General features: G+C 40.5%; 1 protein-coding gene across 8 annotated transcripts in view; it reads left to right on the top strand.

Annotated features, from left to right (window-relative positions):
* The window catches only part of RALGAPA2 (Ral GTPase activating protein catalytic subunit alpha 2), a 139,304-nt gene that overhangs the window by 55,462 nt on the left and 59,581 nt on the right, over window positions 1–24,261 (top strand). For all 8 annotated transcript variants that reach the window (XM_087774665.1, XM_087774664.1, XM_087774668.1 and 5 more), the window contains 12 exons: window positions 5,720–5,848; window positions 7,273–7,401; window positions 8,655–8,713; window positions 9,056–9,164; window positions 9,757–9,867; window positions 11,015–11,083; window positions 11,255–11,392; window positions 11,907–12,090; window positions 14,017–14,788; window positions 15,097–15,168; window positions 16,168–16,291; window positions 17,385–17,540. In XM_087774665.1, coding sequence (XP_087630791.1) covers window positions 5,720–5,848; window positions 7,273–7,401; window positions 8,655–8,713; window positions 9,056–9,164; window positions 9,757–9,867; window positions 11,015–11,083; window positions 11,255–11,392; window positions 11,907–12,090; window positions 14,017–14,788; window positions 15,097–15,168; window positions 16,168–16,291; window positions 17,385–17,540 — 2,052 coding nt within the window. The remainder of the gene's footprint in view (window positions 1–5,719; window positions 5,849–7,272; window positions 7,402–8,654; window positions 8,714–9,055; window positions 9,165–9,756; window positions 9,868–11,014; window positions 11,084–11,254; window positions 11,393–11,906; window positions 12,091–14,016; window positions 14,789–15,096; window positions 15,169–16,167; window positions 16,292–17,384; window positions 17,541–24,261) is intronic.

The raw sequence follows: 24,261 nt of genomic DNA, 5'->3' as shown, positions 1-24,261 counted from the left end.
AGTAATAGACAGGGAAAAAGACTGTGCTGATGGCTTTTTTTTTAGTTTAGTGATGTTAAGGGCAGAACAAACTTTAAATATGGAAGGAAAAGAAAAAAGCCCAGCTCTAAATGAGCTGACAGATGTCCTTGGTGGTTAAATTTCAGCACATGCAGACTGGACTGCCTGCAGAACGCGGTCCAGCTGTAGACAGAGAAGTTAACAGCTATGCTTTTAGCTCAATTCCTTTTCGTAGTAAAAGGGTGACTTAGATGAAATGCTCTATCAGTAAAGATGGTGATATACTAATGTATGTTATGCTTGTCTATAAGCCTCTTAATTTGTTTAAAATACACTGTTGCTTATTATGGAAAGGAAGGTACACCAGTTACGTAGTAAGCTTATGTAGAAACACTGACTAGAGCTCTTTGCGTGAGAGATGGCTAATTTATAATATGAAGCATTTTTTAGTAGAGTTGCTACTGGAGAAGCCATATTAATTACCTATTTGTATTAACATTGATCTGAAGTTTAAAAAAAAAAAAGTACTTGTGAGCTTTTATATCTTTCTGTTAAGTTCTTATTCGGCAGTGAGGAGCGGTGTACAACTTCTAGACTGCTCAGCCATTAGTGCTGTTCACTGGGACGTGTATTAGCCAGGTAGAGCGTTGTCTTCTAAAGGTACAATAAATGAGCAGCTTTGCTTTTGTGCGCTGTGGAATAAGTACTTCTTGCCCGGATTTCTGCCTGATAATGTTGCACATGAGGACCCTTAGTTGTACAGTGTTTCAGAAACCGTAATGCATTTTTAGATTCCTTTCCAGACTGCCATTTAAGAGAAAATAATCATAATATAGTCTATTAAGGCTTAGATTCCCATATTTTAGTTTCTTGTGACTTTCTTCCAATGGCAACCGTGATTTTTCTCCCTCTTTTGATCACCCCCATATCTCACTTTCTGTAGAAAATTTGCCTGTGTGCCCCCATTATGTGCTTTATGAATGCTTTGAAAAAGTGTTAACAGGCAGCATGTTTCCAGTAGAGACAAATACAAATGCCGAGGCCTCACGGGAAATCCTGCATACCCCTGGGCTCACTCATTGTAGGATAAACTGGAGGTGCTGGAGAAAAATAGCTGCTAGGATTGCCTGGGAGAAAGGGAGAACCAGGTAATTCCAATTGTAGGAGCTGTGCGTTCTGGAACAATTTTGGTAGCTTTGTTCTTTTTTTTTTTTTTTTTAACACTTTTGCTCTTTCTAAATTGTTTCCATCCCACCCAAATTTCTGTTTCGGAGTTGGTGTTCTGCCCACTGCTTGTAAACTCCTTTGTGAGGATTTTCTGAACTCTGCGCAGAACAGAAATAGAGCTTTTTGAAACAGAGGCAACATCTCTCTTCTTTACCTTTTCTTCCACCTCTCCAGTCATTGCTGTAGCTTTGGGATCTCTCAAAGCAAGTTTCTTTGTCAACATGCCCCTGCAATGCAATGCTGTTTCGTCATCCATCACCCCTTTCCCTCTGCGTATTTAAATTGGGCTGTGTCTTCAGGATCCATCCTCTTCCTTCTGTGTGCAAAAACCGCCTTCCCTTCCCCAAAACCGCCTTCCCTTCCCCAAAACCGCCTTCCCTTCCCCAAAACCGCCTTCCCTTCCCCAAAACCGCCTTCCCTTCCCCAAAACCGCCTTGCCTCTAAGCGTTACCCTCCTGCTCTGCAGGTGCTTCAGCACTGCCACCTTGGCTTCTTACAATCGGAGACTTCGAGGCTTTCTAATGCGGTTTAGAGGGGAAGGAGCAATTACCCACAGGTGACTTACGCAGTAATCTGTCATCTTTAGCACCTGTTAATAACCTAATGCAGTGTTATTCTGGTTTTTGATCTGTCTCCCTGTTGCATTCCAGTCACAAGACACTTTAGCAAATGTAACTTTTCTGGAGGTTAGGTTTAAATGACAGATTGAAATGGATTTTTCTGACAAGCTAATCCTGCGCTTTCTGAGGGTGTCAAAATACTTCATAAATTTTTATTGGAACTTAATTTTTTACAAGTTAACTCTTACCTAAAATGTAATGATAGCTAGGAAAACTTGGAAGAAGTAAATGGAAGCGTTTTTTCCTTTAACATAAAGGAAAATGAAGGATTTACCACTTAAGTCTTGTGTAAATAATGACAATAAAAATCTTTCCCATGCTGTACATTTCAGGCCCTAATGAGGCATCTCTGTGAAGAACAGAGTGAACTTTAAGTGAAAAATCCATGTTGTTCCCGTCGAGGGACAGTTGGAAACGTGATGAAGGCAGATGGCAGGCTATTTGGTTACACCTGTAATCTGCAAAAGCTTGAACAAAAATTAGGTGAAGAATATTTCTGTAATGACCTTTCAGTGAACTTGCATAAATTTTTTTCGCTTACTCAGTGGATGTTTATGACCTTATTCTTTGGATTACTAGATTAACCTATACTGAAATATTATGCCATTTATAGGGTTAATGCATTTGAGAAGGACATGCATGTGACTGCCCCCTTCTCTCCCCTCCTCCCCGTTTTTAACACTACAGAGCATCATTTTGAATTGAAATAGTCCATAATGGTCCTTTTTTTCACTTTTCTTTAACAACGTGAACACTAAATTATAGCTGTGCAATTATGTAAACAATGGAAATGCTTCCAGAATGAATACTTCCTTTTAAATTTTCATTTTGTGTAATTGCTGAAAGGTTTGGAGCCATAATAAACCGAAATTATTTTACACGTTTATCGTTCTAAAGGTCAATTATGAAAGAAGTAAAGAAACAACACTGCACAGAATGAGTAAACCAATTTCTATTGCCATCACCATATGTTTTTCTTATTGCTTGTGTTTTTCCAGTTACTGTGTACATAGCATTCAATTAAAGTGATTCATTTACTAGGCTGTAAGCTGCTCAACGGAGTTTACATTTATAGAACAGTGCTTTGGAGGGAAGGAAGCAACTTGCCTGTGTTTGAATTACCTGATTTTTGCAATATCACTGATAGGACATATGTTCTCACTCGGTCACTTTCTCATAAGCCTGAATCTTCTGATAAGCTCGCAATGCTACTGAATTACTGCGTGAAATCATGCTTTTATTGTTAGCTGGGTTGTGCGTGAGAGCGCGCTACCTGGGAAATGGGAGGAAAGCTGTCCCGTTTTACCTGTGAGCGGATTCTTTCCTCTCCGCTCTGTTTGGAGTAAGCTCAAGCAGAACAACAATGTTATGGTCAGGACGTGGTCTGTCCCGTGCCAATTTAAATGAAGTCACTCAAACTATCACAAATTTATCCTGAAATGCCTGAAATGAGAAATGGCGGTGGAAAGTAATGGAAAGCGAGGCTGAACATGCTTTGCTCTGGGCTCCCTTGTGCGTTGTTGACTTCTAACAGTTCCGCCTGTGTTGTATCACCGCGGCGTACGCTCTGTGCTGTGGATTCACCAGTTCGAAGCTACGTAACAAAAAAGGGAAAGTGAGGATTGTTTCATTAGCGTTTCAAAAGAAACTTTCCAAAGGTTTCTTACTATGAAAAATAATTTATTTTTTTTTAGTAGTAGTACATCGGATAAACAGCGAGTAGATCCACGCAACCACATTCTTGCACCTTTGTGGAATGTGTGTGTTGTCAGCATTTGTTAAAGTTGTATTAGTTATGCTGCGTTGTAAACTCACAGATATTAATCTGTGATAATATATGATTATATTATAATTATATATACTAAATTAACGGTTTTGCAATTGCTGTTTTATCCTCATTTTCTAAGTGTTCTATACCTTGACGGTAGTTAAGAGTCGATGGAGCCGGATGATCGTTACAGTGGTATTTAACAGATGGGATTGATGGAGCGAGGACAGGAGTTAACACCGTTGTTTGTAGCAGGTCTTTGTACTTCCTACGTTCTGTTACCTTTCGGGCCAGGTTAGCTCGGGCTCTTTTATTGTGGCATATGTCAACAGAAGCGTACTCCCATCTGCTGCTCTATAGTTTGATGCCCAATTATTCAGAGACCAAACGCATCACAGTACCTGGCTCCGTCCGTAATTACAGGTGCGTTGTGTTGTGAGGAGCCCGGTGCATTAATCAGACCCTTAATTACAGAAAGGTGGGTCTTTTGTTCTGCTCTGCCCGGGAGTGAGTTTACCACCCACTTTATGAGCTGCTGCACCCATCTGCTCTCTCCTTCTGAATGTTTACATTGACTGATATTGACTTTAAAATGTATCAAAGGAAGTGATTAAAACTAGTTTAAACATTAACTCGAGTGGCATTTTAGCTTATTCAGGAAAGTGAAAGCATTATCTGCTACTATGTTAAAAACTGATATTATTGATTTAAAATATATAACACAGTTATTTCATAGGATGTTACTGCTGTAAATACTTAGCAGCACACTAAATAGGCTGCGTCCGGGTGTTTAGCAGTGCTTTGGGAAACTGCTGGTGTAGTTAAAGCATGTCTTCATATAGAGAGAAACGAGTTTGACTTTTTTAGTTTCTGATGTAGAAATTGAGTGCATGGACATATTCTGGGACTAAATTTAAGTCCAAGCCTTCTTTAACACATCATAAAACCGGTAAAGATGGACACCGAAAATGGTTTTCCTTTGCAACTTTTCTTTGAAATTTTATTGAGACAAAAAATAATTTTCTATGCAATATAGAAATAGCTTTGTCTAATTCTTCAGCAAATATAAAGTTGCAGGTAAGGATTATATAGATTTTATGCCTAATTTTAAACCTGCTGAAACCTTTTAGGAAGGAAGTCTTAACTCAAATACAGGAACTTTGCTCTGATTTGGAGAGACTGTGAAGAATTGAAATGTGGAAGGATTAAAGTTGAAACGCTTATCTCAAATGTGTTCTGTGTCACAGGGTAATGACGAGAGCAAAGCTGTGGTTGGTGGTCTGTTCTTACACATACAGTGCTACCTCTTAAAAACAAAAAACCCCTCTGTTCCTTCAAAAGCTCTGCAAAATGTGTTTTTTTTCCCCAAGGCTTATCTGTATTTGCTATCTTAATTATTTAGGAGAAGAGTGACTTAGAATAATCTAGGTAGCATAGATTTATCTGTGTTACCGTGCTGTGTATGATCACTTCTTGCATTTGACTTCGCTGTATTTCTCAGCTGGTCCAGAACAGCTAAAAAAATTGGGTATGTGCTGGAGCAGCCGGACAGTAGTAAGCCACCTGCTGTCAGCTACTGCCTTGAGGTCCTTCAGGGCAAAGGCGGCACTCATTTGTGTCATCTCATGGTTTTATGGCTGCAGAATTTTGAGTAATGCGATTTTAAGAATTGGAGTGGTGTAATGCTTCATCTTAAATTGATTAACGGTTTGAGTGTTTTGAATCTGAAGTCTTATTTAACAGCAAAACAGTTCTTTTATGTATAGACACAAAGAGACGTGGGTGTTTGGTTTTTGGTTTTTGTTTGGGTGTTTTTGGTGTTTTGGTTTTTTTTGAAATAGGAATTTAAGAGTACAAATATTACCAAAATACAAAATGCACTTTTCCTACTAAATGCACCTGCAGCGGAAAGTAGTGGTTGTTACGTGACGATCGGTTATAGATAGAGCTGTGTGGCTCTGTGAATTATCACCTCGATTAGCGTGGAACTGGTGAATTGCAAAGTTAAATCTTCTCAAACTCTCCCTTTTGGTTTTGGGCTTGCTTGCTTGTTTGTTTGTTTTGTTTTGCTTATATCTTCTCAAACAGGTAACTTCTCTTTCAGGATATCTTAAATACCATCATAAAGCACTGCCCGCCTTGGTTTTTCTTCCTGGCCTTACCTGGCTTTACGATGCTGATAGGAGACTTCATTACCGCGGCGGCCAGGGTCCTGAGCACAGACACGCTGGAGGCGAGTATGGCAATGCCCAGCACCCCTGTCCCCCGAGAGCGCGCGCTTGCTAACGAGGTTTGGATGTCTCCACTCTAACAGGTGTTGACTCATTAGCGCAATGCGAAACGGGGCTCTGGGGGCAGATACCATGGCAGCTGATGTGTGAAATTGCGGGATAAGGTGACATACTGGTATTGCAAAGGTGTTTCATCAAAAGGCCAAAGCGTGAGAAATCATATCCTCGCTAATATTGCAGCACGCTTGCGTGCTAAAAGCAGGACTTGGATTTCAGAATCTCATTAGCTTTTTTCAGTGAGCATATACTGAAAATACGGAACTCTTTTGGTAATGCAGAACTCCTTACTGAATATCAACATTAATAGAAATGTGACTTTAAATGATTAAATTAATGAAGATTAAGTAAAACAGCAAATCAATGATGGGATGCCAAAATAAGGCTAAAGGTTTGGCAGTCCTGGGAAAAACAGGAAAGCTTTGCTGTACCTGAAACACCAGCTCAGGGGAGACCTTTCTGTCCGTTTTGGCCAAGGGCTTTTACCGCTGCTCTTGACATTTGTGCAGCTGAGCGGGTGGCCCTGCACAGGGACACGGCCCTCTTGTGTTTCAGCAGGACTGAAATGGTGAGCCTAGCCACGCTTCTTCCGTTGTCCTTCAAGGAGTTTACAGCCATTAATTTTCTCACATCTCTTTAAAAAAACTGATCAGCCTGATCATTGATCCAAAGCTTAAGGTGCTAATAAGAAATGAAAACTCAACTTTCCATGGCGCAAAAAAAAAAAATCCAACACCACCTTCCATTTCTCCTACAAGCATAAAACTTAGCATGTGTTGTATTTTCAACATTACGCAAGATTATATAGCAGTAGTTGATGCATTTATAGCTCATGCCATGTCGCTTTTGATCGTTTTATTGAAGTAGGAATCTCTCTACGCGTTTTTATCATGTACGCAGTCAGTTTGAGTGCATTGTGCCATCCTTCGCATCACACAGCTAATAGTAGTGCTGGATTAGTGCTTAAAACTCTCACTCAGCTTTTCTTTAGGTTGTTCTGTATTTTTTATTTACACCGAATCGCTGATAGTTGGATTGTGTAATGACAGAGGCGATATTAAAAACGTAGAATGTGCTTAGGAGTGGGGCCAGATCCCTGCTGGGGGAGAAGCTCGGCCTCAGAAAAAGAGCAGAGCAACACAGCAGCAAAAAGCATAGGCAAATAAGTGTTGGTAAGTTGCTGCTTTAATGCCGCTTTTGCTGTAGCTGTAAAGGAACAGCTATCAGGACACCTTCCTTGGGACGCTTTCAATGTTGCGTTGTTAACACAGCACATCTGGTGTTTATGGTGATAGACGCTAGCCTCGTGGCTTATGCCACTTTCATAGTTTTATGAAGAAAATGGTTTTGTTTACTTTTCCTTCGTTAGGCTCCCCGTTCAGAAGCTCACACCATCCTCGGTTCTCTTGTTTGCTTTCCAAATATCTACCAAGAAATCCCACTCTTGCGGCCTATTTCAGAAGCTGGTGATATCATTGCAGGCACAGCAGATGTGAAGGTAAAGTCACATGTTATTAGTAAATCCTTATGTAACCTAACAGATTTTTATTATATAGTCACTTCATTTTTACCATGCGCTTTTTGTTTAAAAAAATAAGCCCCTCTTTCTCCTCAAAGCCCCACAACTGCACACATTATATGTACTTATTTGATAAGCATTGCTTTGCTTAACGTGCTCCATAAAATTAACAAAGCTTAGATACTGCAAATTACATTTTATTTTCAAGGAGAGTGAACTGGCTATGATCAAACGCGATGTTTTCCAGCCAGATGCCTGTCAGGTCAATTCATTAAATGATGTTGGTGGTATTATTTAAAGTGTCCGTTCATTGTATCTGTGTATATGAGCTTGTCCTGTAAGAGATGTGGGGTGTGCATAAGGGGAGAATTTTTTTGCCTTGTTGGTATTATAGTAAAACGTTAAGAAAATTCCACTCTTAGACAGAACCATCAACTTAGGTGAATGGTTTTTCCTTGAGAATTAATTTCAGTGGGACACTCAGAGGCATGAATTGTTCTGCTGGATGGAAAGCCTTTTATTTTAATGACCTTCACAGCAATACTCTTGGTGGGGAAAAAAAAAATCACACATGCTGTTCCGTAAAGACCCAAAAAAGGTGACCTGGAGCATCACTTGTGGAAGGGCACAGTTGCTCTCCCACAAGCCTCCGCTGCTTTTCGATAAACTTTTGAGGCACCACGCTGATCCACTGCGCAAAGTTAGGTACAGCTGGGGAGGAATCTCCGAATTCCTCATGCGGCCTGAGAAGGTAGAACTGAAGAGAATGCAAAACCATTTGGCTCCTGTTCTTGCTTTCTTCATCAGGCCTTGGAGAGGCATTAGAGGTGTGTTTAAACAGTCTGGATTTTTAAAGTGTCTTTTCTGTACTAAAAAATACACTACATTTTTCAAAACATGGCTTGCTTAGAACTTAAACGCTATAGTTTGTATTATCAAGTGATCGCCACTCATTAGTAAATACCCATCATTCTGAAAATGAACTGATTTCCATCTTGCTGCCTGTACATGATTTTAAGTCCATTAGACTGATCCGCAAGGGCCTGTGTATTTGAGTTGTAATCGGTAAGTATTTCTCCCTTGACAAAATAAAATCGGCATGTAGTAAAAATGCTTTAAGAATAGACTGAGAATTAAAGTTATTTCACTTGTAACTATGTCAAAAGTAAACAACTTTAAATACAGTAGATGTATGAAAAAGATGGTTATTCTAATTTATTTTATTATTTTAGTGCTACCTCATAAATATTTTATTGAAGAATGCTACAGAGGAGCCAAGTGAAGCTGCAAGGTAAAATATTGAGTAAAAGAAAAAAAAGGGAAAGTCTTTCTTGCCACTGATTTTTTTTTTTTTTTTTTTTTTTTGGTGCTTGTACAGCTGAGTTGTTACTACTGCGTTGTGGTTTCATCCTATTTGGATGAGTTGAATAACTCATCCTTATTATATAACTTCAGCCTTATTGACATGAGGCTCATTCTGTGCCATGAAAGGTGTTGAGCTGTTCTGTGACCTGAGAGAAGGAAAAGAGAGATTGGATCTTTGTGCATTTCTTTCTTTTTCTTTTTTTTTTCCCCCTTTTTTCTAAATATTCTTCTAAAACTTCTGACAAAACCACTTTTTCTTTTTAAAAAGATGCATAGCCATTTGTGGCCTTGGAGTTTGGATATGTGAAGAGCTGACGCAGTGCACAAACCATCCCCAAGTGAAGGAAGCTATCAATGTCATAGGTGTGACACTGAAGGTATTACTATGACAGTCTCTGTTGTCAATTAACAGTGTGTAAAAAAGGTATTTTCAGGTTTTTTAAATAGTTGCTGGTTATACAGAGCACAATCTGCTGGTTTGTCTTTTCGCTGCTTAAAGCAATGACGGGATGCTGCGTAACACACGACTGCTTGGGACTTTTTGCATAGTGTTAGTGATGTGGCATTGGCCATCTTCAGAAAGATGTCTCCCAGTTCTCAACCTTTGCATGTAATCAGTAGCTCATTATATTCAGCGAGCATGGTTCAGGCCCTTATGGCTCCTGTGAAGTTGCCAAGGACTATATGCACAGTTTGTCAGTGTCACCAAGGTGGTATCCTATACAGAAGTGCAAAATATTTGCAAAAATAGCACGTGATTACGTACCTAAAGACCCTTTCAACAACAGACCAAGTTAAGGTTACATAGACAATGTCAAGCCAGCTGTTTCCTAGTGCTGACAGTCTGATTTTGCAACGTTAACATTTTTATTGTTCGTATAGATGCAAAATAACGTAAAATGTAGAAGAACTGAATGCATTGTATTGTATCTGGATATTGGCTTTTAATCAGCTTTTCTTTTCCTCCAGTTTTCTAATAAACTGGTAGCTCAAGTGGCCTGTGATGTTCTTCAGCTGCTGGTTTCTTATTGGCAAAAGCTTCAGAAGTACGAATCTTCTCTGTCCAGAAAAATTACTGAAGTACGTCAGTTTCTTTAAAATGTTTGTAAGGAAATGTATGCAAAACTGTCTTAATTCCTTAATTCCTTACTTGAGCTACGACCTGGATGGCTAAGAGTTAAAATTACCAGAGTGAACAGAGCAAGTGCTATTTGCCAAACCCTGGAAGTTAATTTATGGCTCTGGGGCGAGAAGCACATGTTGTCTACTGGCTTTGCAATCGAGGATCACAATGAAAATATTTTGGGTTTCGATGTTTTGAACAGCCGAACCTGGCGCCTGCCGGACAGCAATGTGTGGTCCTTCGGTTCAAATATCAACCCTAACCCCGATAAAAATCGTGAGGCTCCAGTGCGTGTGCTCGGTGCAGCCCCTGCGCTCCCTGATTCAAAGGTCACGAATGTACCGCAATACCCAATTTCTGCTGCGGCACGAAACTGAATTTCTGAAGTAATAGCAGACTTGGGACAATGGCATGTTATTTCCAGAACCCACTCCCTGTACAATTCACCAGCCTGGCCAGTCCGAAAGCCGGATGGGAGATGGCATCTGACAATTGATTATCGGCGCTTAATGCCAACACAGCTCTGCTAACGGCTGCAGTACCTAATATTGCAAGCAGCCGCACACCCCTGGATGGCAGTGCTAGGTGTGAAGGATATGTTCTTTATGGTCCCCTTGCAGGAGGAGGATAAAGAGAAATGTGCTACTGATGGGAGTAGCAGATGAAATGCAACTGACTGAAGGACAAACAAAAATTTCCAAATTAGAAATGCCTGTAAACTCTGACCCACTAGCACTAAAACAGCCATTTAAACCTTCACCAATTCTAAATGCACCTCCCCTCACTTGGCGTAGTTGGCAGGATCCTAAATCAGATTAACGACAAGCTGTGACTTTATGTTAACTTTTCTTTATTCTGCAATTATTGTTAGGAGATGTACTTGCTGGAGTCCTAGGGCCAGTGTACTTCTCTCATTTGTAGTGATTTATTTCCAAAATGCTCAGTAAAACTTTTCGTTTCACATGGACGTTGATTTACAAGGACAGTTAGATGCTCTTAAGAGAATTTAACCTTTTTTGTACCCTGTTCAAATGAAGTTCATGCTCTGTCTTTATAGCGAAAGAAGTTAAATGTCTTTCTGGAATTTTGTTTATTTCAATGTAGATCCTTGTGGCCACTATTGCATTTCTGTTGCCGAGTGCTGAATACTCCTCTGTGGAAGCAGATAAAAAGGTATGTCACTGAAAAGAGCAGTCCCCGTTCTTTCTTTGTGCTGTTCGAGGTGGTTATTAAATGAAGTCACTTGGAACCAGAGTCGTATTTTAAGCTTTCAAACTCATACCTTTAAGTTTGGGTGAATTTAATAGAATATATCTAAATAACGTGTTACATATTTCTGTTCAGTTTATAGTTTCACTGCTACTTTGCCTGTTGGATTGGTGTATGGCATTACCCATGAAAATGCTACTGGAGCCGGTGTCTGCTGGTGTTCTTGAAGATCAACATGCATCCAAAGCTCCTTTGCTGGACTATATTTACAGAGTGAGTATGAGGAATGAACGTAATTTATTGTGTCTAGATGTTTAGAGATGCCTTTCGCAGATCCTGTTAGGCACAGAAGCATTTTTGGCAAGCTGTAGAAGATAATGAGTTCTCACAGTGTGGGCAGAAGTCACATAGATGAGAAGTTAAGAATGTAAAATGTTAAGATGATAAGATCAGAGATGTAGAATAGGCAGAGGATGGTGAAGACAGAAAGGTAGAATACTTAAAACAACGACCCAGGGAAAACAATCTGCAGAAATATTTGAAGTATTTGAAACGGACTGTTAAAATACAGAATAAATCCTGAAGTGAGCTGTTAAAGTACAAAATCAGTGCTCATGAAGAGTGTTATTTTAAAAACACTGTATTTAGACATAGATGTTTTTTGTAGCACGTCCTGGCTTTCACGATGTAAAAACGATGGTGGGTCCCTCCTCACTGAATGTGTTTTAAGTGGGTACTGTAACGTACACTTTATTACTTCTTCAGCCTCACGCTTGTCTCCTTGCAGGTTCTGCACTGCTGCGTGAACGGCTCCAGCACGTATACTCAGCAAAGCCATTACGTGCTGAGTCTGGCGGATCTCTCGTCCAGTGATTACGACCCATTTTTGCCACTGGGGAATGTCAAGAGCTCTGAGCCAGCCCAATGCCACTCCTCCACGGATTTGAGCAACCTGCTCACTGTCGCCGAGGGTAAGAGAGTTCACAGAGCGTGCCAGCGTTCAGCAGCTAGGAAATAAAGCTTTCTAGGTTACATCTCTTCCGTGAAAATGTGCTCCTCCTTGCTGTGCATAGCAACTATTCCTTGAAAACTGGGCAGTGCCCTTTTTTAATGAATTTCAGTTCCCTCTGTAATAGGATGTTCGAGTTTGTTGCTGGCATTGTTCTTCATGAAGGTCACAGGAGAAAGAAAATGACTCTCCGGCGCTGTATAGCAAGAAAGTTGTTCAGAGAGAGGATAGACTGAGAAGCTGGTTTGGCCTTTGGTACTACTTATAATTTAGTGTATAGAATTAAATTCAACAAATAAGATAAGCCCCAAATCAGACTTCTTTCAGAAGCACGCAGCTGTCCTTGAATTTCTCAGTGGAAGTTACTCTGTTGTCATAGATAATTTGCTTGTTCTGAGTGATTTGAGAACATGATGTATGATTCAAACCAAATTCTGCAGCTGTATAACTATGCCATTCCTGCTGATTCACCATCTACCTGTGTCTAAGGTGAAAAGAGACTATTTGGATCTAGGTACATTATGTTACTAACTTTTTAAAGTCAGCTTAAAAGTATGCATCCAAACATACAAAATCATTTATCTCCAAGTGATTTATCATAGAGATCATCTTTATTTCAAACACTTGTTAAAAATAACCTTTAAAACAATGGCTGTTCAACTATGAATTAAGTCCATTTTAAGTAATTTCATATGTTAATATGCATTGATGTATTTCTGCAGACGAATCGAAAGTACAGATGCAATATGAAGTTGTGTGAGATAATGTTGGATTGGCAGCGATGCTTTAAAGTAGTATTTTCAGATTTTGATACTGTACTATTTTTCAGTCCTACAGCTTGTTTTCTTTGGTTTTGTTTATGTACTTTTAGTCTTAACAGAAGGTTAAAAACATTAAAACCTATTATACACAGATTTTTTGCTGAGTAGGACATGTTGTGAATAGCAGAAAGAAAGTTACGTGTCAGGTACATTTGTCATTTTAGGTAGAACGGGATGTTTCTCATCCCGGATATGTTGGTGCCCTACAAGTTCTTTGGTTTGTTTTTGAAAAAGATTAATTCAGAGCTTTACTACTGGGGGATTCAGGAGAAGAATAAGGAGCCTTTTTTATGAGAGGAGGCTTTTTGGGGTTGGCAAAAGGCTGAAAAGGGATATACCTGTTGTTTAAAAGTGCATTAGAAGGTATAAATACCAAGGAAAGAGGAAAACACTATAAACGGAAGAAAAATGGTTTTAAACTGAATACGAACAAAAACTGGAAATTAGAAGGTTTCGGGCTGTAAGAGGGGCCATATTCTGGAATAACATTCCAGTAGGAGAAGTGGAGGCACATGTAACTCGGAGCACGATCGATTTATGAAATAACTGATGTATTTCCCTGTGCTGAGGGGAACATCTTGGGATCCAGAAAGTCTCTTCCTGCCTCATACAGCAAACTTTACCGCCACGCTGCTAAAGATCGAGAAGCATTGGTTTTTAGCTGCATTCTCTGGTTTACCTTTGCTTCTCGTGCCCTGTCCCTCTCTTGCTGCGATTGTTGTGGGGAAGACTGGGGGAGTACAGGTGGTAAGGAGAAACACCTTAACCTGCCAGGTGAAACTGTAGTGACAGCAGGCGTTGTGGGACCGGTGTGCAGGACTTTTAGCATGTTGTATGGAGTCCTGGATGTGACTGTAGGCTAAATATCAAAGGCCTGTGGTAAAATAAAACAAAACCTGTGACAGGCAGAATTTCTTGGAAAGTGATTGTAAATAGCTTCTTGAACAGGAAGGATTAGGAGGACAACTAAGGCAAGCTTCTGAAATATGACAGAAATTTGCAGATGCTCTTTTTAATTACCTCTTGCTGCTCTTATTGATCTAGTATCTTTTCATTGATCATTTTAGAAAAAAGGAGGAGGAACTTAGAATTGATACCTTTAACGGCACGGATGGTTATGACTCACCTGGTGAATCACCTGAGCCACTACCCGCTCAGCGGAGGCCCTGCCATTCTCCACAGTCTCCTTAGCGAGAACCACGACAACTCCTTCGTGGAGTCCTCCGAGCTGTCCTCAGAAGTCTTCCGGAGTCCCAACCTGCAGCTCTTCGTGTTTAATGACAGTACTCTTATCTCTTACCTCCAAATCCCTGCAGAGAAGACGACAGACACTGAACCAGCAGCAGCCCCCTCGGACGTAAGGGTAATTGTCAGAGACATCTCAGGGAAGTACTCTTGGGATGGCAGAATATTGTACGGACCTTTGGAGGGCTGCCTTCCGCGGCAGAGCGCACCGAACGCCTTTGTGATCTCAGGCAACCCTGAGCACCACTTCATTTCCCAGAAAGACATTTCTCAGGTGGAAGAAGGAGAAGACGCTCTCGACCAGCTGCTGGAAAAGATCGGTAATACCAGTCCTGAATGCCTTTTACATCCCCAGCGAAAGCTGAATGAGCCATCGCCGCCACCCTTTGGTGTGAGCTACGACCAAGAGAATGCGATCACTGAAGCCCTGATGAGGCAGAGTGCCCAGGAAAAAGAGTATATATTTAAATGCAGCTCGGACTTCAGTATGAAGGTGGCCCGTCAAGAAGAACCACGTCCTGCTGAACCTCAAGCATCCTTTTATTTCTGTCGGCTGTTGCTAAATGACTTGGGAATGAACTCCTGGGATAGAAGGTAGGAAGAGAGGATTCAGAACATGTTTTCGCTACTCTTACTCTTCCCACTTCTACCTCCAAGCGTGTACACACTTGAGAGCGAGAATTATATAGCTGGGTGGTAGTCAGAGCATACTTTTGAACTTTTACATATGCCTCCTTCAGTGATTATTTTAAATAGACATCTGCAGATTGTTTATAATAATAAAAAATTATTTGAATCATGCTAATTTGATCCCCTTCTCTTAGGTATTTGAATGAGAAAATACTGTGTCTGTACTATGTTGCATTTTCCTTCAAATCTTTTTTTTTAATATATATTTATAGAAAAAGCTTTCATCTTCTTAAGAAAAATTCAAAATTACTGCGAGAACTGAAAAATCTGGATTCCCGCCAATGGTAGGTAATGTTTACTAAACACACCATTGATAAGGTTAGCGTTTCCAAAGAAAGAATAAGTCTGTCACCAAACCCAAAAATTCATAAACATTGCATGTGCTAGCAATACAAATATTTGTATGAAAAGTGGATTCTTTGTTTCTAAAGAGTTCTGAATGGACAAGCTATATTCACTGGCACTATACACATAGAATTCAAAATCAGTAGCAGATAATGAGACACGGCAACCTATTTCCTGTTTTCTTTAGCTGGGAGGGGAGGGAAGAAGTTCCAAAATTTTTTTCCACCTTGGCTCAGCTCACACAACGGACTGTTTTCTGCAGGATGGTCCCTGTGTCAGGAGCAGTATTTTAAGGGGTAACTCCATACAACTACCCTACAGCCAGGTAGTCGCAGAACAGAGTTCTGAATATTCTGTTTTATTTTTCATTACTTGACATATAGCTATTTGAAAAATGTCTGCAGCGTTAGAGTTCTGATTTTCTTGTATCCCAACAATTTTCATACCAAATCCACTCAGCTTGTTTTCAAAGAAGCCAGCTGTCACTGTCAGCCTTCTAAAACTCAACCCGGGATCCGAAAGTCAATAATGTTTTTTCTTTCTCATATATCATCGCCCTATAATTAAAATTCTGTAGGTCAAATTATGCTCCCATTAACACCTGTGCAATCATACTGTCTTTGGCAAGGTTGCACAGATGTAAGCGATTAGCCCTGTAATTGGAACTTGGTCATCAGTTCTTCTGCTGATGCACAGAAGGAGCAGACTCGGCTCCGCTCTCTGAACTGCGGTGTCTCTGCAGTGTGGTCATGGGGAAAAAAATGGTGAAAATGTATTTCTGCAACTGAAATTGAGCGATGTATTTGTGTGCATAAAAGAAACGGACATGTAGAGCTAAACGTGGTCCCCTGTTCAGAGCTTCTGAGCGCAGGTGATCTAAAAAATCATTTTGAGCTAAAACTTCTTTAACTTTCATTTCTTTTTATATCTAATTACAGCCGTGAAACTCACAAGATTGCAGTGTTTTACATTGCAGAAGGACAGGAGGACAAATGTTCAATACTCTCCAACGCAAGGGGAAGCCAGGCATATGAAGATTTTGTTGCTGGACTGGGCTGGGAGGTAATAGTCATAAATTGAGGCAAGCTTTTTTAGCTAACATACTTGATCTGAAGACCTACGAAAATCAATGTAAGATAGTTAAAATAGGTAAATGGAAAACAAACTGCTTATATCACTGCATATTTTTTAACTCTCAAAAAAAAAAGAAAGATAAATTTTAAGAGACACTAATATTTAGCAGTACTTGAACGATCACCTCTTTAGCAGACTTCTGTAAATCCACATGCTGCTTCTGGATGAACGGATCCTTCCTGTTTCTGATGGACAGGTGGTGCTACAGCGGACGTTTCCGCTTTCTGCGTCATGAAGAGCTATGGCATAATTTTACCTTAATTTTAGCTCCTTTTAGCTCTTTGCATGGTCAGACCACTTACCCAGCCACATGACTGCTTTACGAAGGACAAAACCGTTTGGTTTTAGTTTGCATTGTTGAAATGGTGTGTCAGTAACCTAAATGACACAAACATATATGTGTTTTGGAAATATGTAGTAGCTGCATTTCATGTTTAAGGATTTAAGTGACATAAGGTCTACAGGGAGAGGTAGCATCCTCCGTTAGACTGATGCAGTTGGGGAAAAAAATAAGCTTTTGGACACAGGCTTGTCTTCAGAGAGGCGTTTCTTCTTAGTAATCTTCTAGAATGATTTCTTCTAAGGTTTTTCTTTTTGTACAAATCTTCAATTTCTTTTGCAGTTTTTCTGATTGTATTTTCTCTGCGCTTTATAATTATTTCTGGCTGTGCATGCTTTGAGTGGGCTTGCTAAGCCGCGCATAGCCCTTAGCACAGCTGCACGTGACAGAATGCTGTTGCTTCCTTGCTGCTGTTTGCTGGAAGGAAGCTGAAATAGCCATATAGATGACGACTCAGTCCCTGGTTAAGAGATGTGTACTTATAGTAAATGTCAAATGCAGGAATGGGAAACAGACAGATCTAACGCAAAGATCGCAAACCCGTAGGGGAAGACTGCTTTTTCTCTGGCGTGGCTACAGAATTCTAGAGTGGTAAATTCACCAAGTCCTGGTATATAAATAAATACTGATTATTCATCGGTCTTTTCCAATTTCTTCTAATTATGACTTTCAATCAATCAGGTTGATCTTTCCACACACGGTGGGTTTATGGGCGGCCTGCAGCGCAATGGCAGCACAGGACAAACGGCACCCTATTATGCGACCTCTACCGTGGAAATCATTTTTCATGTGTCTACAAGAATGCCGTCAGATTCAGACGATTCGCTGACCAAAAAGGTAAGTGCTGTGTATTTCAAAATGTTGTCTGTAGTCTTCAAGTGCTTAAATTAAAGTTTAAACTGAAAACAGATTGTGCTAACTGGTCCTAGCAGGCCATCTTTGCTGTGCCACATGGTGCTCTGCAGCTAGATTATCTGAATTAAATGGCATCTAAATTCTGGATTCTGAAACACAATTAACATTTCCATGGTAGCCTCAAATACCACCATTAGTAATAATATTAGCAATAATTTCATTTGTATGTTGTCTGCCTGCCAAAACTGTTGTAGTTTGGTAGAACAAAACAACCAAATGCAGCATAATAAAACCTTACAGATGAATCGTCCAGCATGTAACAGAAAAGAAAAGAAGTGAAAGAGAAGTGACAAGCACAGTACCAAAAGCAGCCAGCTGATATTTAAAGCCATTATCCGGTTATTCACAATTCTGACAAGCAGACTCTGCTTCAAAGATGGCCAGAACCCAGCCCAAAATTTTGTTGGTATCAGTACTTAACCATTTGTCTTTCCTAACAAGGAGTGATTTGAGATTATGGAGTTTGCCAACTGCTGCTTAGAGTCAAAGAAGATTTTAGGTGCATACCCAATCTTTGCCTTTTTAATTAGGATTGGCAACTTGTCCTACCTAGGTTGTTAATGTGTGCTAATAATGCTACTACAGCCATCCAGACTACCATGTGATACTATTGTGCTCTGAAAGTGATCTGTAAATGTGTCACTGGGTGATAGTATTTGTTGTCCAGTTAGTTTCAAAATGACATGTGCTTTTCCTCGAAATAAAAAGGTGGAATTTCTGATAACCAGTCCTGAAAACTTGCCCAGCATTTAATAGTAAAGCTAGATCCTTTCTTTTGTATTGTGATATCTATCATTATAAAAAAAAAGTCAACAAAATTACATGTTTCTCTTTATGTATGCAACTCATTATCTCCGTATTAGTGGATTTACATGGCTATGGAAAAAATGTAATCTGAGTACTTTAGGATAGAGAAGTAGGGCCGTGGTAGATATTAAGAGGCTGTATAGTCTCTGTCACTTTACCAAGGTAGGACTATCTGTATTTTTATTGTTCCGGGCTAGTATTTATCTAGCTGCTAGTTAAAAACTCCAGTGATGAATGCTTTACAGTTTCCCTAGGCAACGTATTCCTATGCTCCACTTTTTGTACCATGACAAAATTTCTTGTAGCATCTACTTTGCTTCAGTTTAAACCCATTTTTTCTTACCCTATTCCGCATGGATGTGGAGAACGGATCGTTTTGCAGCAGACTTATTCATGTTGGAGAACTGCTACCATGTCTTTCCCAGTCTTACTTTTCCTACACAAATTGTGGTCGTTTAGTCTAATCTTCCCTTATAAGTCACAGCTCCTGGATTTTATGGAAGCATAGCAAAGGCAGTGAAATATCATCTAGCTGTTGAGTAATACATCACCTGGGAGAGGAGAGAGCACAGTCTGACAGAGCTACCACAAGAGGAAAAATGGGCTTTAATTGCCAACAGTCTATTTTACTAATTCTCCTAATTCCCACCCACGTTAGGGATTAACACAGACATTGAGAGAGTCTGGTTATTCTATTTAATTGTCTTCCCTGTGTTTGCTATAAGAGAATTTCTTCTTTGTGAGAAAGAAAAAGCAAAAGCATTTAGTAGTTGCCAGCATCCAAGTCTTGAAGTGCTAGGAAACAAGGCCAGCTCCAGTACATATTATCCACAGAAAATACTGCAAAGTAATTGCTTTAAGACTTTAAAAAAACCCTTAAATCTGCTGTAGGAATGGAACCCCGCAGGGATCAAACTGTGTATTCCTGTAAAGAAGGACAAAGCTCCGAGCCACCTAATGGACCTCGGGAGCTGGCCCCACTGTAAGCGGTGGGTTGGACCAGATGACTTCCAGAGGTCTTTTTTAACGTATAATCTTGGTTCCATGCTTCTGCACAGAACAGTTTCGTTTAATTTGTCACAGCTCTTTTGTAAGCAAGCATGTGTTTCTGTGCAAATCAGCATAGGCTTCTTAACAAATTTTACAAAACTGCAGCTAAGGGTGGAGGCAAGATGGGTTTCACAAGCACTGAAAAATTTCTGAAAGATTGATAATTCTTTAATTCTTTGAAAATGCTGATGGGTGAACTAGCCTGCATTTGAAACCAGTGTTTTGAGCATGAGTGTATATCCAAACCATTTCTAAAGACAATATTAAGCATCCTGCAAGAACTCTTATAACCCTAAAAGCGTCGATTTCTTGACATTTCACTTGTGAACCTTAGCTGCGGAGGCCCTGTACTGAGATACAGAAAGAAATTCCTCAGTCCGCAGCAGTCCCACGTTGATTTTGGCAGCCTTTGCACATGCAGACCACAACTGGCGCGTATGCTCGAAAAGAAACACGTGCCTGCCTGCAACGCACTCCTGAACAAGAAGAAAATGTATTTGTTTCCCCTACCTGTCGATACTGCGCTTTTGAGTTCTGCGCTACCTGGTTAACAGAGTTGTGATCAAATGCAACGTTGCCTCCGAGATCGTGGCAACTCTCAAGATCATCACAAGTATTTTAATACTTGCGCTTGCTCACTGAACAGTTAGTGCGTGCTGGGCTTAAGTCCTCACCTCAGATTATTGGGGCGGTATGTCCAGGTTAAAAAGATTATTTTATATTTATTACTTCTTTCTGTTAATGCTTCTTATTTTCATAGCAGCGTGTGAGAGGAGGGCAGATGACGATGATGTCGTTCAGTACCTCCTCTATTTTAATGTTTGCTGCGATAGAACTATATATGGTGTTAGAAGACAATATTACTGGGAGGAGAAAATTTTATCATGTTGCCCATCAGGATGCAATGGGGGCCACAACTTTTTTTTTTTCTTGCCTTCCCCCTGCTTCCATCAGATCGGGTTGCACGGATACTATCTGGGAGCTAAGGTCCCCCTTATCTCCGAAATCTTTGTGTCATTTCTGTGGTTTCTTCTCCGCTTATTTTGCCTACAGACAGGCAAAAAGAATTCAATACCAATCAGTGTGCTTGGCTCACAAGCTCCAGAGCTGAACAGAAGGTCTTACCACCTGCTGGCCAAGGAAGTAGTACAGCAGGCCATAAATTCTGTGGGCTGGGGAATTAAGCAGATGCAGTAATCTTACTTAAATATGTTGTTATGGTTCTTTATTTTTACTGAACACAAGAGGATAAATTCATTTCTGGTATAAATTCACAAGAATAAGTGCACTTCCACTGAGGATGAACTTGGCCCCTTATTTTTGTGCAGCACAGTTGTAATTTGCAGTTTGTTTTCCTTTATTTGACGTATATGCTGACATATTATATTACTCATTGGGGGGGGGGGGGCGGGGGGGGAGAAAAAAACCTCTCCAAATAAGTCTTAGCCCTAAAAGAAATCTTTTCTAGTGGAATAATCAAAATTCAGCTGATATCTTTTGTTGCTGTAGGGTTCAGCATCAGTGGTTCTAAACTTTTTTTTTTAATCTGGCCGTCTTGTGGCAAGAAGGAAAATCAATCATAGTAACAGCATCCTCCCTTCCCCTGTCTGTTCTACATAAATTGTACCTAACGGTTTAAAAATGAGCTGCAAAATTTTGAAGTGATTTATTCCATCTTCTCCATTGTCATAGCAGAACTTTTTCAATTCAGAAATCTGGTTGCAACCCCATACTGAACTCTTGCTCCTTCGCTGCAGAAATTTGTTAGCTAGAGCTAGATTAGATTTTTAGCAGCTAATCTAACTGCTGTAGGGGTTTGCAAAGTGGGACAGAGCTGTGCTATTGGATTTGTCCAATTCATTTGACTCCAGGACTATAATTGCACTTATGTCTTACAAGGCTTTTATAGCCTAGGGCTGGCGAGCAGCAGAAAAACAAATTGGCAGTGATACAGTAAGAGTGAAAGGGAATGAAAGGCACACATTATCAGTCTCCAGGCAGCACTGTTCTGGCAGGAAGTTTCTCGGTTAATTTACAAATAAAACTTAGATTTTAGGATGGGTACACTGTCAGCCAGACAATGGGGATGTCAGGCCCGACTGTTACTTAGCAAAAGTAGCAGCCATGCCTCCCCAAAAGCAGAAATTCTTCAGTCAAACAGACGACTCCTCTCTGGAGCCAGCTGGCTGTGTAATGCAATTAGCAGGGAAAGGAGGTCAGGCCATTAGGTGTGTACCGTGACCAGTGTCAGCGGCGGCGTGTTGCCTGGCAGGCAGCGCGCAGCCTGGCCGAAGCGGGGAGCCTTGAAAACTATTTGCTCAAGCGAAGGGGAGCAGCGGCGCTCGGCGAGCCTCCCGGCACGGAGGCTGCCTGCGCGGCTTCTGGAGCTGCCGGCTGCGCTCCGGCGCCCAGATTAGGGCTGAGGAAACGCAGACCAGATATGATTAACGACAGCATGACGCATGTCAGGAGCTATACATTGACCCAGCTTCCAGGCGCTGAATGCTCGGCGTAGCTGAGACATCAAGCCGTGGCTGCGCCCGAGCGTGTGCAGTTGAGAACGTATACGTTTTGTTCGTGTTAGCGAAACTGGTTTTATGTGCAGGCTAAAAATTCATGCACTGTCAGCTCACTTGGGGAGAAGAAGCAATTGCAATTTCAAGAGCTGCCTTCCCTGAATATTTGTAGAGAGATCGTTCAAGTCAGCAATAAACTTAAAAAAAACCTACTTGTGGTTGAGCTGGTCTGTTGTTTGGTTTTGCTTTTTGATATATATCTTATTTCCTGGATGCTTTGGGATTTTTTTTTTTAATGTAGTGTTTTCTTTTTTTCCCCCACCCCTAAACTGCCTGGAGAGCACGCATGGGATTCTGGCTCCAAACGCATCCTCTGCGTTGCTTTGGACCCTTAGGCAAGACTTGCTTACGTCCTTCAGGGTACCGAGTCTGCCCCGCAGCTTATGTTTTGAATGAGCGATGCAGGAAAACAGCAGCTGGCTTGTTGTCACTGATAAGATTATTATAATGTTTTTCACCAATGAAATTATCTTTCAAGATCAACTGTTTTTGATTAATACCTGTTTTATATTTGGAACATTATAAATGCGATGATTAAAGATGTATGACTTCAAAACAACGATAGGTAGTAACTCAGGCTTTACCATGAGGTACTGGCATGCGATGAGGATTGCAGCAAAGGTAGTGATTTATTATCACGCGGTGTTTGAAAGATTTTGAGCCATCGCTTCCCGTCTCAAACAAGCACAGCGAGCCCCGGTTGGTCTAACTTCTCCCTGTTTACTGAATTCTGTTCTCTTGGACGTGATATAAGTACAAAGTGTTTTGGGATTCTTCAGTATGAAAAGTATTTGATTATTATCAGCGTACTTCCTTATGATTTAAAAAGGGTCTCCTAGGCAGTATTTGGACATATTTTGATTACCATTTTTATAGCGGTAGGTGCTGTTTATCACTCCAAAAGCAATAGGGGGCAAGGCAGTACAGAGCCTTTTCTTCACGGTTTGTTCTTGTAGAAAGAGCTGTGTTCAGTTTGTGAATTGCCCTGTGCAACCGGACAATTGCGTCACCTTACAGAATTCTGTTTCCATATTTATTTGTTGGGCTTTTTAAAGCAGAGCTTGCTAAATACCGCTGCTGTGGGCTTTGTGTGTGTTGCAAAGCTAGTGCCAGAGCTCACCCTAGTATCAGGATGCGCTGGGTTCAGCCTGATGAATTGTGGGCACTGCTTGCAAATACATCGCCGCTGGGCTGCTCTGAATACAGCTGGTGTGAGCTGCGTCCTTCCTTCGCTCAGCTTTCATAGAAAATTACAGCTCAGCTTCGGCTGTGTGCGGAATAGCCTTGCCAAGCACTTAGATCCTCGGTGTGTATAACCTGTTGTGCACAAAGTCTCGGAGCCAGACAGATTTTTGGTTTTTTTTTTTTTTTTTTTTTTTTTTAAGACAACTTTACATCTTGCCTTCGATCGCTTTTAAGGTCACTGAGCCGCATCTGTTCACAGAAAGTGAAATCAGGATTTTGTAATACATGGAAATTACTGCTTAGTTTTGCATGTATCAGTCTGCCCTGTGATACTATCCACATAAGTATTTTCTTGGATGTTGCTTTATTTTTAATGAGCAATTGAGAAAATACAAGAGAATGCACAGAAATCAGGATGACCGTGAGAACAGTAATTTGTACTGATTTTTGTACATCTAAGAAGCTCTAGTAATAGCATGGTTAATGTTTCCGTGGTTTTATAAGACACAAATGGTTTGTATTTTCTTCAAACAGAACTGAAAATGTCTTTTATTTGTAGGTGTGAATAAAATACAACTCCTTATCTTCTGTTTCATTTAAAATAAACTGAGAATCTAAGTCACTCTATGAACTTAGCTTTATTTTACTCTGCTAGAGTACAAACTATAAGCAAAGTTCATAGTTTTAACTGTTTGGTTCTCGTAATGTGTTACGTTTTTGCCATGTTTCTCTTGCAACTAGGGTATAGTTTGCCACCCGATATGTAGCAGTGAAAGTCTTTGCTTTTAAAGGTGCGACCTGGTTCTGAAGAGGGAAAATTCAGTGGCACAATATAGGCTGATACACGGCGTGTGGAGATTACCGAGTTGTTACTTACCAATGAAAATCAGTAGCTTCCCCCGCACAGAGAGAGGGAAGAAGGCAGAGCTGTGTTTTGGCTGCTTTGTTAGCTCTATTGTGCACATTGTTCCAGGGGCTAGCACCGAATTGGGGGGGTGGTCTTTTAAGCTTTAAGTGGGACTTAA

The sequence above is a fragment of the Nipponia nippon genome, unplaced genomic scaffold (assembly GCF_047370975.1).
Source record: "Nipponia nippon isolate SJK-2023a ecotype South Korea unplaced genomic scaffold, ASM4737097v1 scaffold_4, whole genome shotgun sequence".
Classification (NCBI taxonomy): domain Eukaryota; kingdom Metazoa; phylum Chordata; class Aves; order Pelecaniformes; family Threskiornithidae; genus Nipponia; species Nipponia nippon.
This window is presented reverse-complemented; position numbering and strand designations above follow the sequence as displayed.